The sequence below is a fragment of the Mirounga angustirostris genome, unplaced genomic scaffold (genome assembly GCF_029215605.1).
Source record: "Mirounga angustirostris isolate CCGP_5_RB_7025 unplaced genomic scaffold, mMirAng1.0.hap1 SCAF_9, whole genome shotgun sequence".
In the NCBI taxonomy this organism is placed as follows: Eukaryota; Metazoa; Chordata; class Mammalia; order Carnivora; family Phocidae; genus Mirounga; species Mirounga angustirostris.
Genome location: NW_026991717.1, coordinates 29225379 through 29238334, shown reverse-complemented (window position 1 = coordinate 29238334; position 12956 = coordinate 29225379). Strand labels below are relative to the sequence as shown.

Genomic DNA, 12956 nt, shown 5'->3' with positions numbered 1-12956 from the left:
CAGAAGATATCAGAATGTATTAAGAAAAAAAAAAAAAGACCCATCAATATGCTACTTAAAAGACACTGATTTTAGATCCAGCAACACCTACAGATTGAAAGTGAGGGGGTGGAGAACCATTTATCATGCTAATGGGCATCAAAAAAAGCCAGAGTAGTCATCCCTAGACAAACTAGATTTTAAATCCAAGACTGTAATAAGAGATTAAGAAGGACACTATATCATAATTAAAGGGTCTATCCAACAGGAAGATGGAACAGTTGTAAATATTTATGCCCCTAACATGGGAGCAGCCAAACATATAAACCAATTAATAACAAAATTAAAGAAACACATTGATAATAATATAATAGTACCCCACTCATAGCAATGGGCAGATCATCTAAGCAGAAGATCAACAAGGAAACAAGGACTTTGAAAGACATAATGGACCAATGGACTTCACAGATATATTCAGAGCATTTCATCCTAAAGCAACAGAATACACATTCATCTCAGGTACACATGGAACATTCTCCAGAATAGATCACATACTGGGTCACAAATCAGGTCTCAGCTGGTACCAAAATATAGATTATGCCATGCCTATTTCAGACCACAATGCTTTAAAACTGGAATTCAATCACAAAAGAAAATTTGGAAGGAACACAAACACTTGGAGGTTAAAAGCATCCTACTAAGGAATGAATGGGTCAACCAGGAAATTAAAGAATTTAAAAAACACGTGGAAGGGAATGAAAATGAAAATATGACAGTTCAAAACCCTTGAGATACAGCAAAGCTGATTATAAGAGGGAAGTATATAGCAAGAAGTATATAGCAATACAAGCCTTCCTTGGGAAGCAAGGAAAGTCTCAAATACAGAACTTAACCTTAAACCTAAAAGAGCTGGGAAAAGAACAGCAAATAAAGCCTAAATCCAGCAGGAGATGAGAAATAATAAAGATTAGAGCAGAAATCAATGACCTAGGGAAAAAAAAAAAAAAGAACAGATAATGAAACTAGTAGCTGGTGCTTTGAAATAATTAATAAGATCAATAAACCCCTAGTCAGATTATCAAAAAGAAAAGAGAAAGGACCCAAACAATAAAATCATGAATGAAAGAGGAGAAATCAGAACCAACACCGAAAAAATAGAAACAATTATAAGAGAATATTATGAACAACTATATGGCAACAAATTGGGCCATCTGAAAGAAATGGGTGCATTCCCAGAAACTTGTAAACTACCAAAACTAAAACAGGAAAAATAGAAAACCTGAACAGACCCATAAACAGCAAAGAAATTGAAGCAGTAATCAAAAATCTCCCAACAAACAAGAGTCTGGGGCCAGATGGCCTCCCAGCAGAATTCTACCAAACATTTAAAGAATTAATACCTGTTCTTCTGAAGCTGTTTGAAAGAAATAGAAATAGAAGGAAAACTTCCAAACTCACTCTATGAGGTCAGCATTACCTTGATCCCAAAACCAAAGACCCCACCAAAAACGAGAATTACAGACCAAATCTCTGATGATGATGGATGCAAAACTTCTCACCAAGATACTAGCTAATAGGATCCAACAATACATTAAAAAGATTATTCACCAGGACAAAGTGGGATTTATTCCTGGGCTGCAGGGGTTGTTCAACATCGCAAATCAATCAAGGTGATAGACCACAATAATAAAAGAAAGGACAAGAACCATATGATCCTCTCAATTGATGCAGAAAAAGCATTTGACAAAGTACAACATCCTTTTTTGATAAAACCCCCCAAAAAGTAGGGATAGAGGAGATGGAACATTTCTCAACATACAAAGGACCCATCAAATATCATCCTCAAGGGGGAAAAACTGAGAGCTTTTCCCCTAGGGTCAGGAACACGACAGGGATGTCCATTCTCACCACTCTTCAACATAATACTAGAAATCCTAGCAACAGCAATCAGACAACAAAAAGAAATAAAAAGCATCCAGTCAGCAAAGAAGTCAAACTTTAATTCATTACAGATGACATGATAATCTATGTTGAAAACCTGAAAGACTCCACCCAGAAACCACTAGGACTCATACAGGAATTCAGCAAAGTGGCAGGATATGAAATCAATGTACAGAAGTCAGTTGCATTTCTATACACCAACAATGAGACAGAAGAAAGAGAAATCAAGGAATCCATCCCATTTACAATAGCACCAAAACCATCAGATACCTAGGAATAAACCTAACCAAAGAGGTAAAGGATCTGTACTCTGAAAACTATAGAACACTTATGAAAGAAATGGAAAAACATTCCATGCTCATGGGTTGGAAGGACAAATTTTGTTAAAATTTCTGTGCTACCCAGAGCAATCTACACATTCAGTGCAATCCCTATCAAAATACCACCAGCATTTTTCACAGAGCTGGAACAAACAGTCCTAAAATTCGTATGGAACCTAGGAAAGACTCTGAGTAGCCAAAGGAATGTTGAAAAAGAAAGCCAAAGCTGGAGGCATCACAATTCCGGACTCCACACTGTATTACAGACTGTAATCATCAAGACAGTATGGTACTTGCACAAAAACAGACAAATAGATCAATGGAACAGAACAGAGAACCCAGAAATGTACCCTCAACTGTATGGTCAACTAATCATCAACAAAGCAGGAAAGACTATCCAATGGGAAAAAGACAGTCTCTTCAACAAATGGTGTTGGGAGTATTGGACAGCCACATGCAGAAGAATGAAACTGGACCACTTTCTTACACCATACACAAAAATAAACTCAAAATGGATGAAAGACCTAAATGTGAGACAGGAATCCATTAAAATCCTAGAGGAGAACACAGGCAGCAACCTCTTTGCCCTCAGCCACAGCAACTTCTTGCAAAACACGTCTCCAAAGGCAAGGAAAACAAAAGTAAAAATGAACTATTGGGACTTCATCAAAATACAAAGCTTCTGCACAGCAAAGGAAACAGTCGACAAAACTAAAGGCAGCCTATGGAATGGGAGAAGATATTCACAAATGACATCAGATAAAGAGCTAGTATCCAAACTCTATAAAGAACTTATCAGGACGCCTGGGTGACTGTCAGTTAAGCATCTGCCTTCAGCTCAGATCATGATCCCAGGGTCCTGGGATGGAGTCCCACATCAGGCTCCTTGCTCAGCAGGGAGCCTGCTTCTCCCTCTGCCTGATCCCCCTGCTTGTGCTCTCTCTCTCTTTCCTGACAAATAAATAAAATCTTATTTAAAAAAAAAAGAACTTATCAAACTCAACACCCAAAAAACAATCCAGTCAAGAAATGGGCAGAAGACATGAACAGCCTTTCTCCAAAGAAGACATACAAATCGCCAACAGACAGAGGAAAAAATGCTCAACATCACTCAGCATCAGGGAACTACAAATTAAAACCACAATGAGATACCACCTCACGCCAGGCAGAATGGCTAAAATTAACAACTCAGGAAAGAACAGATACTGGCAAGAATGTGGAGAAAGGGGAACACTCTTACATTGTTGGTGGGAGTGCAAACCGGTGCAGACACTGGAAAACAGTATGGAGGTTCCTCAAAACGTTAAAATAGAGCTACTCTATGACCCAGCAATTGCACCACTACATATTTATCCATAGGGTACAAACATAGTGATTCAAAGGGGCACATGCACCCCAGTGTTTATGGCAGCAGTGTCCACAATAGCCAAAATATGGAAATAGCCCAGATGGCCAATGACATGAATGAGTAAAGAAGATGTGGCATATGTATGTATGTGTTTACACACACGCACACACACACACAGTGGTATATTACTCAGCCATCAAAAAGAATGAAATCTTGCCATTTGCAATGACATGTGGATGGAACTAGAGGGGATTATGCTAAGTGAAATAAGTCAGTCAAAGAAAGACAAATACCATATGATTTCACTCACATGTGGAATTTAAGAAACAAAACAGATGAACATAGGGGAAGGGAAGGAAAATCAAATAAGAGGAAAACAGAGAGGGAGGCAACCCATAAGAAACTCTTAACTATAGGGAACAAACTGAGGGTTGCTGGAGGGGAGGTGGGTTTAGGGATGGGGTAACTGGGTGATGGGCATTAAGGAAAGCACTTGAAGGAGAGCAGTGAGTGTTATATGCAATTGAAGAATTACCAGTTCTACCACAGAAACTAATAATACAGGATATGTTAATTAAATTCAATTTAAATTTAAAAAAATTTTTAACTGGCTTTATTCTCAAAACCCTTTTTTGTAAAGTATATTCTGGGAGCCTTTTTGCATCTTGGCAATATATTACATATCACTTATATTAAGGGAAGAGTTAAAATTTTTCACTTTAATAGGCAGCATTAAAAGTGTGCCATTCTTTTATGAGTTGTAAAACAAGAAGAAATACCTGAAAATTTTAATTGGAACAAGTAAATATTCTTAGATTGCGTTCATGTTTACTTGTATAGGTTTTGTTAATTATGAACACTTTCAAACATACACACAAGTAGAACTGCATAACAAACTCTTGGTGCCCACCCCTATTCATAACTTGCTGAATTATTTTAAGGCAAATTCTGGATGTCTCAGTAGACTGTTGTCCAGAATCATGTAGAAAGACAGATGCTGTGAAGTCAGAGGACAGTTTTGGAGCCAGGAGCTTGCTCTTCATATCTAGAATACCATCCTGTACTGTTAACCTGAAGGTACAGTTTAGTAGTTTGATCTTGTCTTGTTCATAAAATTAATGTAATGCTAATGCCTCTGTTACTTCCCTAAAATAAAAGTGCAAGTCTGATTGACCAGACTGTTAGAATAATAGCTTGTACTTGTCAGTAAGGAGGTGAGAATTCATGATAGTGCTAATCAAAATTAGAATCTTAATCTATGGCTGTATCAGAATACTCTGAATGAAGATACTAAGTGTAGTTTAGAATTCTTAATGGCAGTATGAAAATAAAAGTCTTACTTGCTTTGTTAGGGCTGTCTCAAAGTATGTAAAGCACATTTTTCTTTCAATATCACTGTGAGGTGGAGGAGAAAATAATAACACTGCTGCATATGCTTGCCTAAAATTGAGTTGTTTCAGTTTCTTCAACAAGTAAATTGTGAGAAAAATAACAGGGAGTGAGGAGGACTTCAGAAGCATTATCAGCCATTATAATTTATGGAATTTAATTGATCCTGAATCAGACTTACAGCAGAAGAGTGAAAATTTTCAAAAGCAACATGAATTTTGAACACTGCTTATTTGATAATATTAAAAAATCACTGTTAAATATTTTCAAGCAAATAGTGTTGTGGCTATGTTTTAAAAGGAGTCTTTATCTTTAATATATACACACTGAAATATTTATGACAGAAGGGCTATGATGTCTCAAATTAGCTTCTAAATATGGTGGGGCTGGGCTGTGCACAGGGCCTCATGGCTGTAGATGACTGCTGAAGCTGGATGTGGGTGTGTGAGGGTCCTCTGTGCTCTCTCCTATGTATGTTCCATATTGCCCATAATAAAGTTTTTATTTTTTTAGGATTTTATTTATATATAACTTATTTTATTTAAATTCAATTAGGTAACATATAGTGTATCATTTGTTTTAGATGTAGAGTTCAATAATTCATCAGTTGCATACAACACCCAGTGCTCATTACACAAGTGCCCTCCTTAATGCCCATCACCCAGTTACCCCATCCCCCCACCCATCTCCCCTCCAGCAACCCTCAATTTGTTCCCTATAGTTAAGAGTCTCTTACAATTTGTCTCCCTCTCTGATTTCTTCTTATTTGATTTTTCCCTCTCATTTCTTAATAATTTTAAAATGTAAGGTTTTATATCTTTAATGTATTCTTTGTTTCAAAAAGAAGATATACAAATAAAAAATACAGAAATATGTAGTGGAAAAGGGAACATCCCCAGTCATCCCAGCTTTGGAACTCAGTATCATCCAAAAAGAGCAGTTTTATATCCTAATGACTTTTTCCCTCAAATATTTGGAAAGCTTGTATTTTAAAGTGGGGCAGGAAATTTTATATTTCATAATCTTTAGACTTAGGACATTAAACTGAAGTACATTTGAAATTACTCCAAATATATTTTGTAGCCTACCCATTAACCCTTTATATACTTATTAATTGAAATGTACTTTCTTTCCTAGAATGGAATCTATAGAGAAAATGGAGTCTGATTTTAAAAACTGCCATATGTTTCTTGTAACCGTTTTAAACAAAGCTGTCTGCAGAGGATCCTTTCCCCATTGTGAGTATACCATGTTAAATTATTACAGCTTTTATATTTTCTTGTAGCTAAGTCTACTGTTACTGTTTTGGTACTAATCTCATGAAGAATTAGAATTTTTCACCATTTCAAACCTAGAAAATCCTTCAGCAGTTGTGCCATACTTTGACTTGCTTTTTCAGAATTACAATGTGGTGAGTGAATATCAGATGTAAAACACTGAGACTAAAGATACTGCTTTTTAGTATATGATTTGTTACACCAGTGGATTTCTAGAACTATTATTAAATAAAGCAGATGGCAGAATAGATCTCAGTCATTCTTCACTATTCTTCACTATTATGTGTAGCTTTTGTAAAAGATAAGCATTATTTGGGGGGTTATTTATTTATTTATTTATTTATGCAATTTCAAAAACTCCTGTACCCCTGTACATGTGTAACAGTTCAAAATACCATGTGAGGCAGACAGGTCTGTGGATTGAGTCACAGGGAGAAGATTTTTTTTAAGTGTGCAGGGTTAATCTCTTCCCTTTTTCTGCATATTCTAATTGTGATGTACTAATTAAGAATATCTGAACATTTTAAAAAACACTATGTTAGAAATGTGTTAGAGGAAACATTGACTTATTTGTCCATTTTTGCATTGGATGATTGTTATGCGAATAGGATCCATTCATAGGTTAGAACATAGCATTTTGTTACGAACTGACTCCAGATTCTAAGACATAGGGGACAGCTGTGATTTGTTCAGTGAAATGCCAGATGTTTTGTTTTCAACATTAATCTGAAATACAAAATAAATCCTACTTTTTCAATTTGTATTTAATCAATTATCATTTTTATTTACATTTAAAATAATTAAAAATTGGAAAGTCATTAAATACTTTCAGTTCTGAAATAATTGAAGCCTTATTTTCAAATATTTAAACCTATTTTTTAACCTTATTTTTATTCTTTCCACAGTGGAATCCCTCGCACTGTCACTCATGGCTGGCATGGAACAAAGTTAAATATCTTTAATGTAGTAAATACCCAAGATTTGATCTTTATACATAAATAATTCCACCACATGCAGCTGAGAAACCAGAATCTCTATTTTGGTTCATTTTAAAAACTGTTGTCTACTATCTAGACAAGTACATTTGTAGGTGTTTTCTTTGATATTATTGGATAGTATATAAGGTTATGTATATAAAATTATATCAATAAAGCAAAATGTATATAAGCTGTTTATGCTTATATTTCCTACTGTAAGATACATTTATGGTATTGATACCTTTAAATGTGACATGTCATTTTTGGAAATGCAGTTAGTGGTATTAAAAAGAAAGCATTTTAAATTCTAGTCTCCTTTGCTTGATCATAGAAACTTTTATATAGTTTTTCATTGTTTCTGTTTTTATTTTTTTAGGTCTTATTTAAATGCAAGTAGGTTAACATACACTGTATTATTAATTTCAGGGGTAGAATTTAGTGATTCATCACTTGCATATAACACCCACTGCTCTACTTCAAGTGCTTTCCTTAATGCCCATCACCCAGTTACCCCATCCCTAAACCCACCTCCCCTCCAGCAACCCTCAGTTTGTTCCCTATAGTTAAGAGTTTCTTATGGGTTGCCTCCCTCTCTGTTTTCCTCTTATTTGATTTTCCTTCCCTTCCCCTATGTTCATCTGTTTTGTTTCTTAAATTCCACATGTGAGTGAAATCATATGGTATTTGTCTTTCTTTGACTGACTTATTTCACTTAGCATAATCCCCTCTAGTTCCATCCACATGTCATTGCAAATGGCAAGATTTCATTCTTTTTGATGGCTGAGTAATATACCACTGTGTGTGTGTGTGTGTGTACACACATACATACATACACCACATCTTTACTCATTCATGTCATTGGCCATCTGGGCTATTTCCATATTGTGGCTATTGTGGACATTGCTACCATAAACATTGGGGTGCATGTGCCCCTTCGAATCACTGTGTTTGTACCCTTTGGATAAATACATAGTGGTGCAATTGCTGGGTCATAGAGTAGCTCTATTTTAACTTTTTGAGGAATCTCCATACTGTTTTCCAGTGTCTGCACCGGTTTGCACTCCCAACAACAATGTAAGAGTATTCCCCTTTCTGCACATCCTTGCCAACATTTGTTCTTTCCTGAGTTGTGATTTTTAGGCATTCTAACCAGCTCTTAGTTTCATTGATCTGTTCTACTGGTTTTTGTTGTTGTATATATATATTTTAAAGACTTTATTTGGGGCGCCTGGGTGGCTCAGTTGGTTAAGCGACTGCCTTCGGCTCAGGTCATGATCCTGGAGTCCCGGGATTGAGTCCCGCATCGGGCTCCCTGCTCGGCAGGGAGTCTGCTTCTCCCTCTGACCCTCCTCCCTCTCATGCTCTCTGTCTTTCATTCTCTCTCAAATAAATAAATAAAATCTTAAAAAAAAAAAAAGACTTTATTTATTTGACAGACACAGCGAGAGAGGGAACACAAGCAGGGGGAGTGGGAGAGGGAGAAGCAGACTTCCTGCGGAGCAGGGAGCCCAATGTCGGGCTCGATCCCAGGACCCTGAGATCATGACCTGAGTCAAAGGCAGATGCTTAATGACTGAGCCACCTTTTTTTTTTAGGATTTTATTTTATTTATTTTTTAACATTTATTTATATATTTATTTGAGAGAACACAGTGGGGAGGGGCAGAGAGAGAGGGAGAGAGAGTCTTAAGCAGACTCCTCACTGAGCACAAAGCCCAATGCAGGGCTCAACCTCAAGATCCTGAGATCACGACCTTAACTTAAACCAAGAGTCAGACGCTTAACTGTGTCACCCAGGTGCCCTTATGTATAATTTATTTCTGCTTTATATTATTTTTCTTCTCCTGGCTTTAGGCTTTATTTGCTGTTCCTTTTCTAGCTCCTGAAGGTGTATGGTTAGGTAGTGTTTGAGACTGTTCTTGTTTCTTGAGGTGGGCATGTATTACAATATATTTACCTCTTAGGGCCACCTTTGCTGCATCCCAGAAGTTTTGGACTGTCGTGTTTTCATTCTCATTTGCTTCCATGTATTTTTTTATTTCTTCTTTAATTTCCTAGTTTACCCATTCATTCATTAGTAAGTTCTTTAATCTTCATACATTTGTGGTCTTTCCAAATTTTTTCTTGTGGTTGACTTCAAGTTTCATAATGTTGTGAACTGAAAATATGCATGGTATAATCTTGATTTTTTTATACTTATGGAGTCTTGATTTGTGACCCAGTATGTGATCTATTCTGGAGAATGTTCCATGTGCACTTGAAAAGAATGTGTTTTCCTCTGCTTTAGGATGAAATGTTCTGAATATATCTATTAAGTCCATCTGGTCCAGTGTGTCACTGAAAGCCATTGTTTCCTTGTTGATTTTCTAGATGATATGTCTATTGGTATTAGTGGGGTGTTAAAATCCTCTACTATTTCTGTATTATTATCAATGAGTTTCTTTATGTTTGTTATTAATTGATTTATATATTTGGGAGCACCCAAGTTGGAGCATAAATATTTATAATTATTAGATCTTCTTGTTGGATAGACCCCTTAATTATACTATAGTGCCCTTCTTCATCTCTTATTACAGTCTTTGGTTTAAAATGTAGTCTGTCTGTTATAAGTATGGCTACTCTGGCTTTCTTTTTTTTTTTTTTTAAAGATTTTATTTCTTTCTTAGAGAGCGAGCGAGAGGGAAACAGCACGAGAGGGGAGAGGGTCAGAGGGAGAAGCAGGCTCCCCACTGAGCCGGGAGCCCGATGTGGGACTCGATCCCAGGACCCTGGGATCATGACCTGAGCCAAAGGCAGATGCTTAACCATCTGAGCCACCCAGGCGCCCTACTCTGGCTTTCTTTTGATGGCCATTAGCATGATAAATAGTTCTCCAACCCCTCACTTTCAATGTGCAGGTGTCTTTAGGTCTAAAATGAATCTCTTATAGGCAGCATATAGATGGGTCTTGTTTTTTATTCATTCTGATACTCTATATCTTTTGTTTGGAGCATTTAGCCCATTTTACATTCGGAGTGATTATTGAAAGATACAACTTCAGTGCTGATGGGCAGGGGTGGGAGGGGGGCAGTGGGAGGAATGGTGTTGCCCCGCTCTCTCGACCCCTGAGCAGTGAGTTCGCACCTGCCACTCTTCAGGAAGCTCTCACAAAAGATCAAACAGTCACCTCTCTTGTGTCCCCAGCTTCTGTCAGATCCCTGCCTTCACCCTGCCTGCATCCAAGCTGTCCGCCTGCTAGGTGGTACAGTACTCCTGGGTTTTTCTCAAACATGGGGCTGGGTTTCAAAACTCCAAATTTTAGACATCCCTGAGGGGCAGACCCATGCTGATCCTCTGGGGGAGGGTTTCCCCACGCTTTTGCCATTTGCTGATTTGTCCCAGAAATCAGTTGAATGATAGCTCAGCAGTTTGGAGTTTATGGTAAAGGTCAGCAAAAAGACAGCACCATGGCTTGCTGTCCTTAGCTGGTGTCTTTGTTCCTATGCAAGGGAACAGGGCAACTCAGTGGTGCCCATGAGGTCTTTTGTCCCTGGAGCCGTTGTGCCCCCTCTCCCAAATGTGCTCCAAGCAGGGGAATTGTTTCTCCCTATGTGACCAAGGGGATCATGAGACCACACTGCCTGCTCCTATGCTTCCACCCTCCTTTCCCACCAGAACACCACCAAGCCCACCAGGAACAACCCTGGTGATGGCACGGACCTCCAAAACTTCAGACTTTGTCCTCCACTGCTTATCAATGCTTGCTGTAGTCAACCCCTTTCCTTTTCCCAGGCAATGGTTTTGGGAAGAGTTTTTCTTGTGCAGTATCCTGCAGGCTGATTCACTGTGTGTGTGTGTGTGTCTCTCTCTCTCCACTCTCCATTATCAGGGTTCCCTCCCCATTAAAGCAGCCTCAGTTCTTTTCTCCCCCAAATCAACTCTCCACAGCTCCTACCTTCCATGATGTGGTCGGTTTTGCTTCCTCTTGTGCAGTTTTGCTCTCTCAATCCTCAGATCAATTTCTTAGGTGTTCAAAATGATTTGATACTTATCTAGTTGTGTTCAAGGGATGAGGCAAGCTTAGGGGCCACCCCACTCCTCCACCATCGTAACTCCTCTCTGCAAAGGGGTTTTTAAATTGACTTTTCTTTTAATTTGACATCTGGCTAAAATAAAGGAAATATACAAAGGATAGGGCTTCAGATAATCAAATTGCCATTTAGGATGTATTATAATGAACATGGACATTCCTGTGTCTGATGGTGAAAATGACAAGATATAATTAATTTATTGAAGATAAATATGCCCTTCTTGTTTATGATGTATTTGTTTCTTATTTGTCCTCTTCACTGCACTATGAGATCCTTGGGAACAGGCCTGTATCTGACCATGTTATGGTCAGCATCTGTCATGGGTCAAGGTGTACAGGAAGTGTGCAGTGTTTGTTGAATGAGTGAATACCTAGCACAATGAAAAATGGGTTATCTGTGTCATGAACCTGTACATCCTCATATAAACCAGAATCAGAGCTACATGTTGTATTCTAGCATATGCAAAGAAATGCAATTATGCTCTTATTTTTGTTTGTTTGCTTTTACAAATCAGGTCAGATTCTTTGCATTGAATTAGGACACTATATTCAACTTCATTTTGAATTAAGTTTTCCATTTACTGGATTGTAAATTGACTTTCTCTTTTTATTTTTTTATTTTTTAAACTTTTATTTTTAAGTAATCTGTACACCAAACATGGGGCTCAAACTTAACCCCAAGATCAAGAGTCACATGCTCTACCAACTGAGCCAGACAGGTATCTCTACTTTCTATTTTTAAAGTCAAGTTTATTAAGGTAACACTTGGAGTAAAAGTTAATCTTTTTAGATATGCAGTTCTATGAATCCTAATGTAACCACTACTCCTGTCAAAATAGAGAACAGTTTTATCATCTCCAGAAGTGTCACATACCCCTTTGTGTGAGTCTCCTCCCTTGAGCCCCAGCCCCTGGCAACAACTTAATCTGTTCTCTGTCCTATGATGTTGTCTTTTCCAGAATATCATAAAAAAGAAGTCATATATTATGTAGCCATTTGAGGATGTATTGACCTAACACTGTTTTTGAGATTCATCCACATTGTTAACAACTTTATGTCTTCTCATTGCTGAATAGTAGTTTGTTGTATGAATTGACGCCATTTATTCGTAGACCAAATGATGGACATGTGGATGATCTCTTGCTTTGATCCTTATGAATGGAGCTGCTATAAACATTTGTGTACAGGTTTTTGTGTGAACATAATTTTATTCTTCTTGGGTAAATGCCTGGGGCTGGGATTGCTAGAACATGATAAGTATATGTTTAATATCATAGAAAAACTTTCACCAAAGTGGTTATACCATTCTATATTCCCACCAGCAGCATATGAAAATTCCAGTTGTGCTACATCCATGTCAGATCTTGATATAATCAGTTTCTTGTTTTGCCACATTAATAGGTATGTAAATGGTATGCAATTGGGCTTAATTTTTAAAATATTTTTTTTAGTAATCTTTACACCCAGGGTGGAGCTTGAACTCACAACCCTGAGATTAAGAGTTGGGGGGGTAGATGTCAGAGGAGTAGGGGACCCTATTCCAACCGGTGCCCGGAATTGAGCTGGATATCTACCAGACCAGTCTGAACACCGACAAAATCAGCCTGAGATGTAAGAAGATAGATCTGGATCTCTACAGACTATCACAGGCAGTTGG

The 12956-nt window shown here is 37.6% G+C and overlaps 1 protein-coding gene across 3 annotated transcripts in view; it reads left to right on the top strand.

Moving 5' to 3' along the window:
• The window catches only part of TUBGCP5 (tubulin gamma complex component 5), a 114356-nt gene extending 106810 nt beyond the window's left edge, over positions 1-7546 (top strand). For all 3 annotated transcript variants that reach the window (XM_064570064.1, XM_064570063.1, XM_064570065.1), the window contains exons 22-23: positions 6115-6215; positions 7160-7546. In XM_064570064.1, the coding sequence (XP_064426134.1) occupies positions 6115-6215; positions 7160-7206 (148 nt within the window). In that variant the 3' untranslated portion in view covers positions 7207-7546. The remainder of the gene's footprint in view (positions 1-6114; positions 6216-7159) is intronic.
• Positions 7547-12956: the final 5410 nt, after the last annotated feature.